A 21,354-nucleotide genomic window follows, 5' to 3' on the forward strand; every position below is an offset into this window, starting at 1 on the left:
CATAGAAAGCAAGAAAGCCCCAGCAGAGCAACCATAATTATTTATTTAAATTTAAATTATATAAAATATTATTTGACATTATATATATATATATATATATATATAGTAATACAATAAATCATAAAAAGTAACAAATAACAAAATTTCTATTATTTTTGTAAATTAAATAGCCACAATGAAGAAAAATGAAGATATGAAACATGGCATAATCTTGATGTATGATGGTATGAGAAGGAATAACATAGAGACTTAATCCTTTTTCATGACCCATCATGAAAATCTATTTCAGCCTCCACATATAGAATGACTATATGAAATAATTGAGGTATTGTATACCCTCTTCCATTGTCAAACCGAATGAAAAGACATATGTATGAGAGATTATGTATTTATTTTCTTTTTTATCATAATATAATGGTTAATCTATCCTTCATTGAATGATATATCCTTGTTCACACATTTACATCTCTTTGAAAATGCAGACACAATACCGACACCTAAATTACATAAGCATATCACCTATATATACAAATCATCAACCTTGATAACAAGGTCGGCTAAAACCTCAACCCTTAACTCGTAATTACAAAAATTGCATTACACGATATAAAGATCAACCACCAGACCACTATTATGATTTACATTACATAGCATGGATATAATTGAAATTCCCAAATGATTACATCCACCAAAAAACCCGCCAAGATCAATCGCAACACGCTACACCACCAAAAATACTGCATAACATGCAAATAATCACTGATTCATAAAAATCACCAAAAACTCACACAATGATAAATGCGGATCGACAAAACAAATACGACAAGACTAGGAAACACCAACAAGCATGTCAGAATCATCCGGAATAGTTTCACCAATACCTCTTTCCAAATCTTCATCGGTCAACGTCTCAAAGCTCAAGAACACAACCAATCAGTAACTGTCACGAGGAAAGATAAATTGCGGAGCACAAAATCAAAAACCATCTGAAATGAAGATACACAAGATCATCCCAATCAATAATCCAAAGTCTCAGCACAAGATCTGATCACACCGGAATATACCAGAGGAAATACCATATTTTGCAAAACAGTGATCAACACAACCAAACTACAAAACCGGACCAAAAACTCTTCCCAAACTCACTGGAATAACTCACAAGAATATGTTGACATCAATGACAACAACATATCCTAGCAGCAGAAATGAAAAACCAAATCCAACAAGCAGCTCCTGTGTATTTTCTTAAGGAATTTGATGCCCTCTCGCATTAGTTTCTTTGGAGTGGTACCTTGCAAAATTCCAAATGGAACCCAATTAAGTGGGAACTTGTTTGTCGGCCTCAGAAGGAGGGGGGTCTTGGTGTCCGTTCTGCTATTCTAAGTGGATAGGCTCTTGCTGCTAAGTTATATTGGCGTTGGTACACTAGTCAACATCAACTTTGGGCTTAGATTCTCATGCATAATTATTTACCTGGAGTTGATTATTTGGATGTTACTTAGTATCCTCTAAAGGGAAGTGGGTCTATGGTTTGGAAGACTTTAAAGACTGGTGCTCATCTATTCAAGAGGGGTCTCTTTGGATTTGCAACAGGGGCTCAAAGGCTCTCTTTTGGTCAGATTCTTGGGATGGTCATCCACCTCTTCTTTCCATGTATCCTCATTTGCAAGCTCTTTGTGATTGCTTCATTGCAACTGGGTGGGATAAGGTGGAGCACTATAAGACTGCTCAACAATTTGGTCTGGTTGTTGGTTACAGATGGAAGGATTCTTCTGATTGGCCTCCAAGAGAGTCAGAGAGGGATCAAACTGAGTTGAATCAGATTTTGGCTTCTAGAGTATGCAGTTCCTTGGGGGGACCTGATGCCCTAGCTTGGGGAAGTGAGGTGTCTGGAAAATATTTTGTCTTTGTAGGGTACTTGGAGCTTAACAGACAACTGTTTGGTAATATTGAGGTGCCTTGGTGGAAGCAGGTTTGGAATAAATTTTCTTGGCCCAAATGTAATTTCTTTTTGTGGCTTGTGGCTCACAATTGTTGTCTTACCTGGGATAATCTCTGCAAGTGGGGCTTCCAAGTCCCATTGATGTGTGTTTTGTGTTCCAGTAGTGATGAATTTGTTTCTCCTCTTTTCTTTCAGTGCTCCTTTGCTAAGGAAATATGGCACTTTTGGTGGGGCATTTGGGGTCAGACTTGTTGTCATGTCTCTATTAGGATAGCTGGTGGACAACTGAGAGTGGGGGGGGGGGGGTGAATCAGTTGTCAACAGATTATATTAATCAAACCACTTTATAAGCTTTAACCGAAGCACATAAACATTGAATACTGGAATAGCAGAAACAGATACCAGTAAACAATAAAACTTAATAATGAAATAGAGAATTAACACAATGCAACCATACCACATAACACCATGATTTGTACATGGAAAACCCAGTAAAGGGAAAAACCATGGTGGGAAGCCTACCCATAGTTAGATGATACTTCTATAGAAAGTATGTGATACAATAAGGGGCCTACACATGTAGAAAGGCACACTTCCTAGAGCGTACTTCTCATTACAAAGGAGTCTCATTGACTACAAAGAGGTTATAACCACCTCAATATAATTGGACACCAATCCAAAAGTATGAACTGCCAGTGATAACATCTACCATTCCTGATTACAGTCCTAGTTAAGCTCAATACCGGAGGCCTTTGACCTCTTACATAAACCCAATTTGATCACCCATGATCGACCAAATCTCCTTCGCATATGATATTTCATTCCACAACAACGAACATTACAACCACGATCTGCAATAAGATCTTACATCAATTTATACAAACCCTAAGGCCTAAACCAATTAGGTTGGCCACCTAAAAGATATTACAATAAGATCATTACATACATCCATATTACAATGATATGCCATGTCGACTTTAGACCAAAACAACATTAACCAATCCATAAATCATCCTGGTAATGTGTAGAGAACACGTAACATGATACCGGTCCATAACCTAGATAGGTACTGGACCTAATTAGATTCTCCAATCAGTCAATGCATGATCAAGGATCACCTTCTGCATTCTTGAATTCCATCTAAAAGCCGTACCAACACCACTTATGCATCCTGTCAAAGATTCTCAGAAAAAGCTCTACCGGTAAAACCATAAACCCTTATTGGTAAATGCTTACTACAGTGTATGATAGCATTCGATCATCAAGTCAATACCAACTAGCCAAAACATACTCTAGAACCATCAAACCAAACATATTCCATTGATCTAAACAGTCGATAGTATCCAACTAATAGTCCCTTCTACCGGTAACACAAGTTCTTCTACCGGTAACCAAAATCTATCTATCGATAACCAACCATAATAGCTAGTGTTGACATCAATGACAAAACATAATCAATTCCTTCATATTGCCAACAGTCTCTTCTTTGCCAGATCTCTGGGTGCATTGGGGTAAGTCCCATGTTAAAACCCCTTTTGATGTAGCCATAACTGGTAAAAACCCTCAAAAGAGTCAACCGACTTATACAGCATGAGAGACACAATGCAAATAGAAAGAAAACATAACCAATTCATATAAATAGATCATATTCAAGCCATAGAACTTTCGGCAATCATCCAATAATCATTAGATTATCATCAAAGAATATCCGGTAGTTAACCGGTTATATGCAGGCTTCAAGCCGGATACAATCCAACCGGGACTCTAAGAATCAACTGGATCAGAACATATGAATCTCAATCCTTATTCTCAGTTCTATTTCCTTTTCCCCTACAAATGATTACATAACATCATATTTATACCCATCGGAACATATCCGGGTTGGCCTCAAAATATTACATTCACCAATGCAAGAAAATGAAACATGTAATTAGGTCAGCCCTAAGATTTAAGAAATCTTTCCAGAAAATAACAACCAAGTGATGTGGTTCAGCAGGAAGGTCGGCCACACACCAAAGAACATTGGACAAGACCAAAGATGGATCCAAATGCCAAGAATCGTGTCGAAAATGAAGGAAAACCAACCAATAAGCACAAGAACTATCCCGGGAACCCAAGAACAACCAATCGGAAGCAATAACTGACCAGAGAAGAACCCAAATGAACTAGAAACCTGGAATCAATCACATGAAACTGCCAGTAAAATACAAACAAGATCTACCATGAAAAACAAGCAACTACCGATACATACCGGTAAGAGTACTAAAACTGCACAAAGAACTAAACAAGAAAAGAAATGATTTTGGGTGATGCAAGATTGCTCATCGACCGGGGATGCTCCTGCATCAGACAACCCAGGTAGAAAAAGATTTTCCATGAGAGGAAACTCATGAACATCTAAATGGATTTGGAATGAAGATCCCATGCTCATTTATGATCCAAACATCTTATTTATCTACCAACCTCTGCTCTACCTCTCCCGGTGCTCTAACCAGCTTCTCTAACCTATGACTCTCCTTGTTTCTCTTTCTTTTCTTCAGATCTACAGATTGCCTTTGTTTTTGCAATTCTGATTTGGTTCTACCATAAGACCTTATCTAGTTTGTTACCATCATCTCCTTGGCATCCGGTTCCATCTGTCCATCAAACTCATCTGTCAGATCCTTCTGCCAACTCATGTCACCCTCTTGTATAATCTCTACAACTGGTTCTATCAGATCTTTCTTCAAAACCTCTGGTATAACCTCTACAACCGATTATGTCAAACCTTCTAGTATAACCTCTACCACTAGTTTCCTGCAAATTTTCTCAGGACTTAGATTCTTCATCTCCTTCTCTTTCTCCTTCAAAGAAATCAATGTGAACTTTTGCCCATCCTTTTCAATAGTAACTAGGTTTCTTCAATAGTCATGAATAGCTCCTCTGTCATACTGCCAAGGTTTTCCCAACAAGACTTGACAAACATTCATTAACACAATATCACATAAACTTCATCTCCGAAAGGCCCAATATTAAAACTCACCCAACACTGCTTCTTTATCTCTATCTTTTGATCATCTTGTAATCAACTTACCTCATAAGGATAAGGATGCTCAAGCATCTTCAACCCAAGCTTCTCAACCATCTCCTTAGATACTAAATTATCAGTACTTCCACTATCTGCAATGACCTTGCAACACTTACCACCTGATTTGCATACTGTCCAGAAAAGACTCTTCCTCTGAGTAGATATGGTATCCTTTCTTCTGAACATAAGGGATTCTCCTTGCTTCGGTGCATAGTCAGATCCGGTACCATCTGGTTCTTCACTTGCCACACAACTTCTTGTCATTCCCTTCTTACATTCATAGGATCTATGTCCAATAAATTCTCTACCGGTACTGCTACTACCTTTCTTGGTGTCTTATGTTCCGTTTCTTTACTCCACTTAGGTTTTGACTCCTCTTCTTCAACCAGTTTCTTCATACTATCATTCATCTTGAATTTATCCTTTCCCTTATTCGGTTGTCTTCTTCTCACCTTCTCCTCAGCCTTCAAAGCATACTGGTAAGCTTCTTCAATTGTTGAAACCTTCAACGTACTCATCTCATCTTGAATGTTAAAAGCAAGTCCATTGATGTACCTCGCCACCTCTTCTCTGTCAATCTCTCCATGTCCAGATCTGATTACCACCTTGTAGAATTCCTCAGTATACTCCTTCACAGTCATGTTTCTTTGTTTCAGGTTTTGCGACTTCTTGAACAACTCCATTTCATAGTCTCCTAGTATGACCTTGGCCTTCAACCTTGCAACCATCTGTCTCCACTGAGTGATCTTCAATTCACCATTCTCCACTTTGTCTTTATGTAACTCTTTCCACCACAAGGCAACATGCCCTTTCAGCTTGGTCTGTGCCAACTAGACTCTCTGCGGGTCCTTGACATCCTCAAACTCAAAGTAGTCCTCTAGCTCTCTGATCCAATTGATCAAATCTTCCGGGTTCAACATTCTGGAAAAGTTAGAAACCTCAATTTTATGCATTTTACTTGTTTGTGCCACTGCTCTTAGGAATATTTCCCCTCTCTCATCTTTCGGTCCTCCAGCTTCCTCAAAATCTTCATCGACTTCCTTATATTCATCCTCAGAGTCAGGGTTTCTTCACAAACCAGCCAAATCATTTTGGATTTCATTCCTCACTTCATTCTTGAAGTCTTCCATCATCTGTTCTACCCTCTGGGGGTTTGTTCTCCTCAGCAGCATCTCTCCTTCCACTCTGGTGAACTACCTCAACTTGGTGACTAGACTACCAGTTTCAATTGCCTCCCTTCGGCAATCTATTGAACACACACGCAACCTGCCTCCAATCGGTGATCTGTTCACCTCAAGGAATGCCTCAATGTTCGCATATGACTCTTCCACCAGTCAGTCCATAACCAACTCTGATACCGATTGATGCAACCATAACTGGTAAAAACCCTTAGAAGAGTCAACCGGCTTATGCAGTGAGAGAGACATAATGCAAACAACAAGAAAACATAACCAATTCATGTAAACATATCATATTCAAGCCATAGAATTTTCGGTAATCATCCGGTAATCATCAAATTATCATCAAAGAACATACGGTAGTTAACTGGTTACATGCAGGCTTCAAGCCAGATACAATCCAACCAGTACTCTAAGAATCAACTAGATCACAACATGAAAATCTCAATCTTTATTCTCAGTTCTATTTCCTCTTCCCAAACAAATGACTACATAACATCATATTTATACCCACCAGAACATATCTAGGTTGGCCTCAAAAGATTACATTCACCAATGCAGGAAAATGAAACGTGTAATTAGGTCGGACTTAAGATTTAAGAAATCTTTTTGGAGAATAACAACCAAGTGATGTGGTTCAACAAGAAGGTCAGCCACATGCCAAAGAACATTGGACAAGACCCAAGATGGATCCCACATGCCAAGAAGCGTGTCGGAAATGAAGGAAAACCAGTTGTTAAGCACAAGAACTATCCCAGGAACCCAGGAACAACCAACTAGAAGCGACAACTGACCAAAGAAGAACCCAAATGAGCTAGAAACTTGGAATCAACCACATGAAACTGCCAAAAAACTGTAAACAAGATCTGCCACGAAAAACAAGCAACTACTAGTAAATACCGGTAAGAGTATTGAAACTGCACAAAGAACTAAATAAAAGTAAATGTTTTGGGTTGATGCAAGATTGCTCATCGACCAGGGATGCTCCTGCATCACCTTTTCTTCAAGTTGCTTGGGCTCTTGGTCTGTCTTTTATCATTTGGCATGTTTGGCTAGAAAGGAATCAATGACTCTTTCAAGATATAAGGATGGATGTTATTCATCTGTGGTGGAAAATTATTCATTCTCTTCGTGAGACAATTGTGGCTAAGTGTGATTTGACTAGTGATGTGGATCCTTGTGACGTTGCTATTTTCTCTCATCTTACTCTTCCTCTTCAAGGGGGGTGCTCTGGTGTTTAATGGGCAGGGTGAAAGAGGTAGGTGTAGACATCCCTTATGACGAGTCAACCGGGAAGGTTGATGGACTCCACCCCTCTTGGTGTGTTAAAAATTAACATTGATGGTTCTTCTCGAGGGAACCATAGGCATGCTGGTATTGGTGGAGTTGGACATGATAGTTCAGTTTATTTTCTCTATTTATAAAGGTTTTAATTCTAATAATTTAATGGAGGCTCTTGCCATTTTGTATGTTGTTCGACAATGCTCTACTCTTGGGTGGCACAATATTATATGTGAATCCGATTCTCAGGTGGTGGTGAATTTTCTATCCCAATAGGAGCATGGGGATGTTAGTTGGCACTTGGCTTTAGTTATTAGGTAGATCCTTTAGGTGTGCAACTCTCCGGATTCAGTTATTTTCACACATATTCCTAGAGAGTGGAATGGTGTCGTTGATTGTTTAGCCAAATGGGCCTCAGATCAGATGTAGAGATGGAATATAGTGGATAGGGGGCAATTGCCTCCAGATGTGGTTTTTAGGATAGATCAGCTAGTGAACAATGATAGGGCTTTCTAGTCCTTTCTTCTCATCTCTCTATTTGTATCTCTTTTATGATTGAATAATTTTTTACCCCTCTTTAAGTTGAACATGAGTTTTACAATGAGGAGCACAACAGTATGAAATTTTAAAATGATTTAAGTGCAGATTTAAGATTACAATAAGAATGAAATCATTACTCTCCAAGGATATCAAGTGTATGCTCCTCTGCAATGAGTTTCATAGTTGTGAGAAAAGAAGCATAGTGATCCTTAGAAACAATTACCAACTGGGACTGAACTTGATAAAATTATGTCTTGAGCTCAAGGTTGTAGCTAATTTTCTCTTTCAAGGATTTGGCAAAAGAGGATTGCTAAAACCCAATACAAGAAAATAAACCATGCATAATAACTTTTGTAGGAGGGAAGGCATTAGAAAAAAATAACTTTGCATCTTAGAAGCCAAATATATAGTAAAATACATTGATGATGTTGGCATTATGGATGAATTGATTATGTGTTGCATTGATGTTTTGTCATTGATGTCAACACTAGCTGTTATGGTTGGTTATCGGCAGACAGGTTTTGGTTACCGGTAGAAGATCTAGTGTTATCGGTAGAAGAGACTATCTGTTGGACACTTCCGACATGTTTGGATTAGTGGAGTATGTTTGATTTTATGTGTTACATGTTCCTGGAGCATGTTTTGGTTAGTTGGTATTGACTTTGTAACTGGATGCTATCATACACTCTTGTAAACCCTTACCGGCATTGGTTTAAGGTTTAACCGACAAAACTTTCATTGAGGAATCTTGACAGGATGCATAAATAGTGTTGGTGCGGCTCCTACATGGATTTTAGGATGTTGAAGATGTTCTTTGATCATGCTTCAACTGCATGAAGACATTGCTTTGGCATGGTGGACCCAGAATAGGTCCACTGCCTATCTAGTTTATGGACCGATATCATGTTAACGTGTACTCTACACGTTATCGGGATGTTTCAGGATGTTCTTGGATTGGTTATTATTGTTGTGGTCTTAAGCCGACATGGCATATCATTGTAATATGGATTTATGTAATGATCTTTCTGTAATATCGTTTAGGTGGCCGACCTAATTGGTTTAGGCCTTAGGGTTGGTATAAAATGATGTAAGATCTAATTGTAGATCATGGGAATGAGGAATAAGTGTCATGGTCTTGAAATGCAATATCATATGCGAAGGAGATTTGGTCGATCATAGGTGAATCGAATTGGGATTAAGGAAGAGGTTAAAGGCCTCCGGTATTGAGCCTAACTAGGATTGTAATTAGGTATGGTAGATGCTATCTCTGGCAATTCATTATTCTGGATTGTTGTCCATTTATCTTGAGGTGGTTATAACCTCTCTGTAGTCAGTGAGACTCTTTTGTAATGAGCAGTGCGCTCTAAGCAGTGTGCCTTCCTGCATGTGCAGGCCCCTCATTGTATCACATACTTTCTGCAGAAGTATCATCTGACTGTGGGTAGGCTTCTCACCGTGGGTTTTCCCTTTCCGGGGTTTCCACGTACAAATCATGGTGTTATGTGGTATGGCTGCATTGTGTTGATTATCTGTTTCATTGTTAAGTTTTATTGCTTACCGGTATTTGTTTCTACTTTACCGGTACTTAATCTGGTTAAAGGTTATTAAGTGGATTAATTGATATAATCTGTTAACAACTGATTCAAACCCCCCCCCTCCTCCCCCCCCCCTCGCAACTCTCAGTTGTTCACCAGTTATCCTAACAGATGAAAAGATTCTGATAACAAGCAATGCAGTTCTAATAAAGTTGATCTCCAATTTAGTTTTCTATTAAATATAGCAAGTTAAAATTGTTTGCCAAATTTGTTGAGCATGTTGACAAAACCAAAAAGCATGTTCCTACCATTTTCCTTGTTCAATCTCATAAGATCCATTATGAAATAATTACTAATTTAGGTAGTTAAATAGTTTTTATCATTATTGAATTCTCTCCTTTTTGATGATGGATCATTGAGTGTGATCTCAATCGTCAATACAAAAAAAAAAAAAAAGTAATCTTTCTTATTTACATGAACTATGAAAAACTCATGTACCTAATCCTGAAAACTTCACTACCATTTTCCTTGTTCAACCTCACAAGATCCATTGTGAAATAATTGCTAATTTAGATTGTATTTAAACTTTAAATACTTTTAAATTTATTTATTTATTTATATACATCCAATCATTATTCTTCCTTGTGAAGATTATATGTCTTTATTGAAATCAGTGCTACGTCTTGGGGAAGTTGTACCAAAGCTGTAATATTGTTCAACTCCAAAGAGCAATAAATGGGGGTGTATATTAATCAACGCCAGCTAAGATTCATTGGAAGAGAATGATAAACATGTTTATTTGCCAATTAATGGCCAACCTTTGAATTCCACTATCGAACACATACTTCTTCAAATTGATGATTTGAATATTATAATGTGAAGCCCATTACCAAGTATAAGAGGATAAGCTTTAGAGTAGAGATAAGGTTGCTGTGATATTATGTATTGCTGACACATACTTTTCCGTTTTTTATTGAAATGTTTTATAATATTTAAATTTTTGCATTTAATAAGATTGGTTTTAATTAAAATTTTAACAATAAACTAAATGCTACATAACTGAAAAATTTATTGCCTGCCATCACAAGTTCTATTCCTTGAGAGTCCATTTGTTAATTGATTCCATTCAAACTAAAAGTTCAATCTGATTTTAATTAGAAAAGATAACAGATGAATTGATACAATGTAATGACCATGGCCATGGTGGCCCATATATTCAAAGAAGAAAAAAATTACTAGTTTCTGCTAGATTCATTCAGAAATTGAATCTCTCTGAAGAAAATCTAGGAGGAAACATCCATTACACTTTGGACACTTGGCATCCTGCCCACATACCATGAAATACATTAAACATCTCTGACACCCAACAAGCCTCATTACAGACTCAGCCTCTTCTGCAATACTATCATTAGTTCTGACAGAGTCTTTATTTTTCTTTATGGTCTTGACAACTTTTGAGGTAGACAAATTCAGTTCAAGGTCAAGTTTTCCTCCTCCTCCATTAAATATGAATTCTGATCTTTCTTCAGTTCCTTCTGAATTCAAGTAATACACTGCTCCAGTCTGCAGCACAATAACCATACATACATTAAAAATCTAAGCACACAAGCCATATATATCTGAACAAAAAATTCATCATACAGAAAGCAAAGGGAGAAGAATAGAATATATATTATTGACTGTAGAAATTGGCTAGTCCTTCTATAAACTGCAGTACAATGGATAAACTTTTTAACATATTGTGGCACGTCCTCTGGTACCATGTGGTTGAGGGGAGACTCATGACCTTGTGCCTACCACAGGAAGTTCTTGACAATCAAACCAGGTCATGTGGTGTGACGCATCCTCTCATACCACGTGGTCAAGGGGAAACTGATCCTCATGATCTTGTGCTTACCACAGAAAGCTCTTGCCAATCAAACCACATCCCCAACCCAACAAAGAAGAATGATTATGCCCAATAAACATGATAATAAAATTGGTTTGTGCAACTCACCTTCAAGTCTAAGCACTTCTCCCACCCAAAGGGATGGCACTGCCCTTGACCCAATTCCAGGAGATCAAGCTCAATCAATTCAGACCCACAAGAAGATGAAGAATATGGTGAATTTTCTGTGCTCCTTTCCAGCAGTTGAAGAGTTGTTGAATTGCCCACATAACTAAGAGTTCTAGGCACAGGCTGTAAAGCTTCATTCCATCCATTTAACTTCTTCTCTCTCTCAACATCCATATTCCACAAGCCCGAATGAAAAACTTTGGTGCTCAGAAGAATGTCAGAAAGTACATATATAAGAAAGTCATGTAACTTTTCAATTATACAAAACATAAAAGAAAGAGCCAGGAGATATGGAGAAGATTACCATGACCATGGCAATTAATACAGCGTGATACCTATTAAGAGAGCCTATGGAAAACTATTCATATGTTCAAACTTTAGCTGTAATAAATTTCAGTTTCTCAAAGATTTTTTGTCCTCATTTTCAGCAGATTTCGGTTGGCATTTGGTTTTGACTTTTCTTATTAAAAGGACAACATTTAATACCACCATTAGAACAGGGAATGTGGTCTTCAATTTGAAATATATAACTCCATCATGCATTAATTGAAGTAGTCTGACCATGGAAGTTATTATGACAGCTCAACTGCCCAATTGAATTTTCTTTTTCAAAACAGTTCTCCTTCAAGTTTATTAAAATGTATTATTCTTTACTATGCAAACAAAACAATTATTTTCCCTCAAATTACCAAAGATACGTGCTACAACCTCAATAGAATACACATCATCAAGATATATACTTCCCCAGATTCGCTGCACATCAGTGCACCGCCCAAATTGAAAATTCCTATCTAATCCTTAGGACTCTCACATCATTTATTAGCATTTCACATCATCATAGAGGCTATAAGCCTAAAGTCATAGAGGCAGCCAATTGTTTTAGTGGCTATAAATCCACAACACATATGGACAAACTATTGTCCAATGTCATGGATAACCATGGTGTAGATGGACAATTTGATTATCCATTCAAACCTCAATAGATTGGTAAATATATACATCAATTAATAATGAGTTGAGGAGGTATATTGTAAATAGGTAAGTAATTTTTTTTTTATGATAAAGATAGATTAAGATTATTTAGTTATGTGTGGTTTGGATGGTGTTGGATTATAAATTATCATTTTGTGACTAAATTAATATTTTGGTATTAGATCTAGTTTTATGATGTTTTGATAGATAGTTGATTCATATCATTAATTTTTTAACTTTAATGACATCAATTATGGATTTCCAAATTAAATCTCCTCTCACTACTACTAAGGGTTGGCATGAGTTTTCCACAGTCCATTTCATATGTGTGTAGGCTTCTAGTTTGGAACTATGCATATTTTTTTATCTATACAGTTGCAAACCAGAAGCTTGCACACGTACTTATAAAGGTTTAGACCCCTACAATACTATGTAGTTTGGATATAAGAAGGAAATAATAAATAACAAAGAACCAACAAAAAAATAAATTATACATGACACAAAGTTTTCTTTACATAAAACATAAGATGAGTGAAAAAAAATCTAGGAAGGGTATACCTTCAACATCCCATAACTAATATGTGTCAATAAAATGAGAAAAATATCATCACAATGATTGTTTGGACTATTACAATATAATATTAACTCTCCCTTGCCTCCTTTTTATTATTGCAAATATAAAAGCTCTACAACATCTTGTTCCCCTATTTGAATCCACTATGAGAGTCATTTTTGAAGCAAATTGAACCTCTCGAATTCGTCAATTTTCCCTTGTTATGAACCTTCTCTAACGATTCAACTCTAAGAAAGATATCAACAAGGAATTCTAATAGTTTATTGAGTTTTCATAATGCATCTTTAGCCACAAGCTTATAAAAAATAATGAAAATAATTGGCAACAATATCAACCCACTTATATGGTGTTTTTTTCACCCTTATGTTGTCCATGTAAGTAAGAAGAGCAACAAACACAACCTTTTCTAAAGATCGACAACTAGTCAACAAATAAAATGTAGGCTTTTTATCCCATAATCATGCACTTCAGTAGTAAAAATAAGTCCTCAATGATACTAGAGATACTTCAACATCATAAATGATCTTTAACAACACTTTAGTAGTATGTTAAATCTTTAACAACAACTAAATCACTTTTGTAAATAGGTCCATCTACAATATGACTTGAACAACAATGAAGACACTTTAGCAACAATCAAAGACACTTTGGTAGCATACTTCAATAGAAAAATACTAATATCAAAGTTCTCCTATAACAAATAATGAGCATACTTCAGTAGAAAACATTGTGGTAATGTTTTAGGCCGTTTCCAATAACTCGTATATAGAATTTTCCTTCAATCATGAACTCACCATATTTATTCTAAGAAACTAACATTTTGTTGAAAGTAGGTTGCAACTACTCTAACATGTGTCCATAGTTAAAAGCACCTTAATTTAGACCACTCAAATTACTTGTGGATCAATAATTAACTTGACTTTGCTTTGATCTAGGCCAATTATGCAACACAAAATAGACCTTTGTGGGTGAAATCAATATGCACTACATTAAATTGACTAATAGTTTAGATATAACATATAAGCTGCATCATTTTCTTTCTCATAAATAAATTTGTAATAATTAGATCGAAAAGGTTAATAAAAATATTTAAGAAGCAAACTAAGTAAGTGTCATGTTTGAAAGGCACCCGATATAGTTGGGGGGTATTTGAATCAATATATGCAATTTTCACTCATTCTTCAACATTATTTACCTGAAATAACTTCTTCAAATAATTATTAGATTACCTATAGATTATGTATATCAATGACACAATGCATAAAGCATGTAAATAAACAAACATTCAGACAAAGGACACCAAATATATTGGGAAACCCAGAATGAGGAAAACCATGGTGAGAATAGCTGTGTGTATCTACTATTTAAATCCATCCTCACAAATAATGAATCATTTACATGAAATTGTAGGCACCAACCTACTGGAGACACCAATCCCCTTGAAGCACAGTGAGCACCAACCCACTAGAGACACTAATCTCAAATGCCTAGGTCTGAGAAGCTTCTTAGGAGATCAGACCTCGATTTCAACAATATGAAAAACGTAAAGTTAACACCTTCATAATATAACTTGCCTCTAATAAAATAAACTACTTAGAGCTCTTCTCTATTACTTATGATATTGTCATAACTTGTGGCACACATGAATTAGGAAAATTCTCCATTTGATACATTCTCAAAATTGCATGATATGAACTTGTAATCTTAGAAGTGCATCATCTCATCAAGAACACATACAAATAATGGATCTAGGAAACTAATATATATATTCCCCATCCATAATTACAAGCATAATTTAGCCACATACAAAATTGAACAATTTACAAGTCGGCCTCGTAATTTACTTCACCAAACATGTAGTGGGTTAGGTCCTAATTGGCCCATACACACATCAATACAAAATAATATGCCACACATTTCACAAGAATTCTCAATCAAGTCCAAAATTTTATCCTCACATAATAATCATAAGACTTACATGCTACATTCCTTTTGTAGCTTAGCATATCGAACGTGTAATAGGTCTAGCCCAAAAACTTACATGTAGCTCCACACAAAGAAACTTGTCATGTGGATCCAACTGAGGATCAAAATGATCATAGGGAGTATCCACCCTTAATTTTATGTATCCCATACTCAAATCAACTATCACAACATTCCAAGACATGGATTAGGTCTTTCAGCACCATAGTTACAAACTAGTGAACCAAACACTATCTTTTGCTACACAAGAGATCTGAAAACACAAGATATCTATAGATATAACATGTGTAGGCATACTCTCCTTCCAAAGCACAACTCATAATTCTTCATCAATGACAAATATGATTCTCTACAAGTTACTAGGGCAAGCATAGTCTAGTTAACTACAACCAACTTTTTAGAATAGATTTCAATGAACAAGACATAATTCCCCATGATAATACAAACATTGGTTGATCAATTTTGTAGTCATATCAAACAATGGAAGAACATAAGTTAGTCACAACTCAAAATGCACTAACATGAAAATAACAATAACATAATTCTCTAACTATCTTGATACATCATAATTAGGTAGTAGAGATGCAAAAATAGCCTTCTTCATCAATGACAACTTTGTCCAACAATTTGACATCAAGGCCAACTTCTTGTCAACAATCTTCCCCTTCATCATTGATGGCAAACGAAAAAATTCTGCTAGCACATCAACTCATATATTAGAGAAATCTAATATGTTAAGACTGAGTGACTCCCTCTATTCTAATTGTTGTAACTTATCTCCACTCTATTTAGAATTTTGAGTCTGTTTCTCCCCCTTTGACATCAATGACAAAGTTGAACATCTTTTCACTCTATTTGACATTTAGATTTTGAATCCATCTCTCCCCTTTGTTAAGCATGTATTCAATTCTTCATTACTCAAATTTTTGAAAGACTCCCCTTGAGTTCGTGCACTAATGATTATGATGAATTATCCTTTTGCATCAGTTTTTGAGGCCACTAGCCTTCTTGTGGGAGGGAGTCAATACCCCCTTACTTTGTACTTCCTCTTGATTCAAGAGGAAGGACCAACAACCCTCATCTTCTTCTAGAGATACTCAAAAGTATCATTGGGAAAAGGTTTGTGAAGATATCTGCTATTTGTTCCCTAGTCTCTACAAATTCCAAATTCACCTCCTTATCTACCACCTTTTGTCTTGGAAAATGACACTTGATTGCAATATGTTTTTTACTTGAATACATTACCAAATTCATTGAAATATTGATAATATTGGTATTTATCACACATAATTGAAACAAGTTCATCAAATTTTATGCTCATTTCCTTCATATTTTGCTTCATCCATAAAACCAAAGTGCAAAAAAAGACTGCTGCAATGTATTCTTCTTCCATAGTTGACAGGGAAATTAAACATTTCTTCTTACTGAACCATGAAACTAGGCTTTCACCAAGAAAGAAATCTCCTCAAATTGTAATCTTCCAATCATCAATACATCTTGCCAAATTTGTTTTAGTTTATGAAGTCAAACTGAAAACGCCATTAGAATTGCCTGCATGATATCCTATCTAGATGTAGTAATATTTAACAAACTCCCAATCATTGATTTGTATAAAATCTAAATTACCAGAGATGAATCATCATCTTTGTTTAGGTTACATCTAGCAACTATAGGAGTTGAGAAAATACAACACCACAAGAGCCTCAAGATCTTCTGCAAGCCGAATAACCTGTTACAAGGAGAAGCAATGAAGCAAAATCTGAAGAACATACAAAACACAGAGAATATGCTCAAAAAAGAGAGATCTCAATATTCACAAAAATATGTAATGTGATTCTTACAATGAAAAGAAAGAACTCAACCTTTAATAGGTCAAGAAACCCTAAAAAGGGAAAACCTAGGTTTGCACATAATAATTAATTAAAATAATTAATTATATGCACCTAAAGTTAGCTTAAGTGTAAAAGAGATAAAGGGAACTTAAATAATTAAACAAATAATGTTTAATTAATCAAATAAATACCCGAATACTCTAACAGCAACCATTGGTGTTCTTACTAATTTACAGTCTTCCATCTTAAACTTGTTCAATGCCTCCTTTATATACTTGGTTTGAGAAATGAATATACCCTTGTCTTATTGACAAATTTGTAAACCAAGAAAGAAAGATAACTCACCAAGCATTGGCATCTTGAACTCTTTTTGCATAGATCTCCAAAATTCTCTACACATAGTGTTGCAAGGTGTGCGCCCTTGGTCTCCTTGTGTTGTGCAATGCAACGCTCGGGTTTGTGACATGGCTTAACTATCTCCTGTAGATTCTATAAGTCTAGTGATTGTATCGGGCATTAACGGGCTGATCATTTGGTTCAATGACAACCGCACTTGTAACAAGTGATATCAGAGCTTGGTCACAGGTTCAAACCCCTTGCTTGTGCTGGGGGGGATTGTTGCAAGGTGTGAGCCCTTGGTCTCCTTGTGTTGTGTAGCGCAAAGCTTAGATTTGTGACATGGCTTAACTGCCTCTTATGGATTCTATAAGTCTAGTGGTTGTATTGAGCATTAACAGGTCAATCATTTGGTACAACGACAACCGCATTTGTAACACATAACTTAGATCACTATTTCCTACAAAGATAATGTCATCAACATACATGACAACTATCAGTTTCTAGTCATCATTAATCTTTATATACAAGTTGTTGTCAACACAACCTCTTTGGAACCCTTGTTTCTACAAGTGTCTATCCATCTTGGAATGCCAAGATCTTGGAGCTTGCTTGAGTCCATACAAATCCTTGTTCAATTTGTATATGAAATATAGTTTTTATGAGCTCTGAATCCTTTTTGTTGCTCAATGCAAACTTCCTCTTATATCTCCCCATTTAGATATACATATTTTACATCCATTTGATAAACCTTGAAATTATTAAATGTTGATAGATCCAAAGACATTCTAATAGATTCTAGTCTATCTATTGGATCAAATATCTCTTCAAAGTCCACACCTTCAAATTGGGAATATCCTTTGCATACCAATCTGGCTTTATTTTAGATCACCTTACCTTCTTAATTCAACTTATTTCTAAACACCCACTTAGTACCTTAGGTCTTGGAATTAACTCCCATGTCTTATTCTTCTTGATTTGAGATAATTCTTCTTCCATAGTATCTTTTCATCCCTTTTCTTTTCTTGCTTTCACATAACTATTAGGTTCAATCTTTGATACTAATGCAAAATTTACTTGCTCACTTGATTTTTGAGTTTTGCTTTTAGTTTTAACACCACTATCTTTATCCCTAATGATTTTCTCTTCGAAACGATTCTTTTGTACATATCTCAAGCCAAAGTCCTCTCACTTGTTGTTTCTAATTTATTTCTTGAGTCTTTGAATCACTTTTGTGACCAAATCAATATTTCCATATTCTTCTAGAGCTTCACGGTGTAGCACTGATTGATCAATGCTTACATTTGCACTTTCAATAATTTTCTTCAATCTATTATTATTACATCTATATGCTTTTCTAGTCATTGAGTAACCAACAAAAATTCATTCATCTGATCTAGAATCAAACTTATAGAAATTGTCTTCATCTTTTTTGATATAGCATTTTCTTCCACAAATTTTGAAGTGCTTTACTAATGCCGATCTTGCATTCCATAGTTCATATGGGGTCTTTGTTTTCTTAGGTATATTTTGAGCTATGTTCAATATGTATAATGTTTTTTGACATGCTTCTCTCTAGTACACATCCAGTAACTGTGCTTGCTTTAACATAGTTTTGGCCATCTCTTAATAGTCTATTTCTTACTTTTCACTACTTCATTATGCTTTAGAATTATAGGTGTTGAATATTACATTTGAATTCCATGCATTGCATAATTATTCATGTCCATTAGAGGTGAATTCTCTACCTCTTGTTGATCTTAAACATTTGATTGTTCTATTGATTTCATTTTCAACTAGTGCCTTAAAAGATTTAAACTTTTCAAAAGCATTTGATTTCTCTTTTAGAGAACCAATCCAAGACATTCTAGAATAGTCATTGGTAAGAATAATGAAGTACCTATCACCTTGCAGACTCTTTGTTTTCATAGGACCAACTAAATCAATGTGAATCAAGTCCAATGACTTTGCAGTAGAATAGTCCTTAGGGAACTTTGTCTTTGTCGGCTTTCCTTCATGACACAGTTTGCATCTTCTATATGGAAGCTTCTTTATCTTAATCATGTCTATAACCATCCCTTTTGAGATAATTCTCACTAGATATTTAAATTGATATGTCCCATTATTCTTGTAGAATCATAAAGTATAACCTTGTTGTTGCACATATGAATGTCATTATTGTCATTGATGTCAAAAAAAAATTGTCGGTTATCTGGATATGTATATGTTCAGCTACTGCATGACGTATCGAGTTATTGGTCCAGATGTTTGTTTTTATGTTTTTATGTTATAGAACTGATTTTAGATTTATGTAATGAAGATGATGATTTAATATGTCTCTGGAAGTTTGACATTCCTTATTTGGTCCAAAAATATATCTATTATATTTTGTGTTGGCTCTAGTGAAACTGATTGTGGTCTGGAATGAATGTTTGTACCAGATATATCTTTGATAATCATGTTGTCCTTTTAGATTGCTTTGCTTATCGTGACTATGTTTTTTATCAAGATGTTGTGGTTCTCTTGGGGTGAACCATTTTCTTTTAGGTCTTGAATAAGATAGTATATGTTTAATAGATCAAGTATTGTACTAGTTTGAGCATATTGGTTCGAGCAAAGTGCATAAAGGTTTTTGGTGTTAATTGAAATGTGTGTCAACTTGGTGTGAATCATCACACATTTCTTATACCTTCCAAATGATGTATTTTTGGGTTGATGCTATGTATATGTTTCGTATGATCCGAATGATATATATTGAGCAGATTGGTTGTGTTAATGATGGATATGATGAGTGTGTGTTAGATGAGACAAGTATATATGTGGGATATTGTGGTGGATGCGAAAGTTGTGTGAATATTTAGAGATGTATTGAGTAGGCATATGAGTATTCACTTTGAATTATTTTCTAGCATTCTAATAGATGCTATTTGTATACAGTTCGATCTACTATTTCTATTATATTGTGAGAGCATTTTTCTATCTTGCCCTAAAGGAGTGATCTTCAGCTATGTAAGTTCTCTATTGTATCTTTCCTAAGGTTGTGCACCTCAGTTTGCAAGTCCAAAGTATTAAGCTCTTCTTGGTGGGAATCCTTGTTCATTGTAAAATAGTTAATATATATTGTGAGTTGCATCTCACCGTGGTTTTTCCCAGTTTGAGTTTTTAACGTAAAAATATTGGTGTTCTTGTGAGAGTGTTTGGATGTTTGTGTTTTTTAATTTCATGCACATGTATGGGATAATTGTTGTTGTTCAAATAACTTAATATGTTCAAGTTTCTATGAATGCAGATTCAGCCCCCCTCTCAGCTTCTGGTAGTGTTCAATAATTGGTATTAGAGATTTGGTTACTGAAAAATTTAGCTTAACCGCTGAGATAGATCTTGGATTTTGAACACTATGTTTGAAGAAGAGTTGAATGACATGGATGGTATGGATCAAAATGGAGTGAATGATGTGGATGGTATAATTGACATGGAAGGTGAATTGAGATCTTCTTTGGCAAAACTAGATGATAGCAAAGAGAAACACAAGAAGGCAATTGAGAAGATTTATTATTTAAGAACCTCTTTGGATAAAGGAAAGAAGGTTATTGATGAATTTGAAACAAAGCTTGATGAGAAGACCAAAGAATGTGAAAATATTGAAGAAGTTGTCAAACTTAAGGAGGAACTTAAAGCTGCAAGATAAAAGATTGACAATGGATTAAAACTCAAAGGTGGCAATGAAGTGCTAGATGTTCTAAATCCTCAAAGACAGATTAGAGACAAGAGTGGACTTGGATTTGAAGAAGGTAATGTTTAGAAAAGTTTAAAGGAAAATAAAAGGTTAAAGATAGAAAAGGTTAGAAAAAACAAAGGTTCAGAAGCACAAGAGATGTCCAGAGAGCTTCTTCTATTCCTATCAAGTATTCTTCTTTTAATGGTAGCTATCTTTCTTGTAATGGATTTGGACATAGAGATAGAGAATGTAGAAGTCAAAACAAAAATCAATCTATTAGCATCAAATGATACTCTTGTAATAAGTTTGGGCATAAGAATACTGAGTGTAGAAGCAGGAT

At 35.5% G+C, this 21,354-nt stretch overlaps 1 protein-coding gene across 1 annotated transcript; it reads right to left on the reverse strand.

Moving 5' to 3' along the window:
• Positions 1–10,697: 10,697 nt before the first annotated feature.
• On the reverse strand, positions 10,698–12,034 carry LOC131066808 (protein CURLY FLAG LEAF 1). Its single transcript, XM_058001655.2, has 2 exons — positions 11,540–12,034; positions 10,698–11,106 (listed from the first exon to the last, which is right to left on the reverse strand). The coding sequence occupies exons 1-2, from the start codon at positions 11,867–11,869 to the stop codon at positions 10,795–10,797; spliced, it is 642 nt and encodes a 213-aa protein (XP_057857638.2). The 5' UTR covers positions 11,870–12,034; the 3' UTR covers positions 10,698–10,794.
• Between the last annotated feature and the right edge of the window lie 9,320 nt (positions 12,035–21,354).

Source organism: Cryptomeria japonica, chromosome 3 (genome assembly GCF_030272615.1).
Source record: "Cryptomeria japonica chromosome 3, Sugi_1.0, whole genome shotgun sequence".
Taxonomy (NCBI): Eukaryota; Viridiplantae; Streptophyta; class Pinopsida; order Cupressales; family Cupressaceae; genus Cryptomeria; species Cryptomeria japonica.

What these genes read in the sequence shown, in the direction of transcription:
- LOC131066808 (XM_058001655.2), bottom strand. Translation starts at nt 11,869, where the DNA reads ATGTTTTGTATAATTGAAAAGTTACATGACTTTCTTATATATGTACTT. An exon ending in AGAAGTGCTTAGACTTGAAG is followed by an intron (nt 11,107 to 11,539) that starts GTGAGTTGCACA and finishes ATTGTGCTGCAG; the next exon opens with ACTGGAGCAGTGTATTACTT.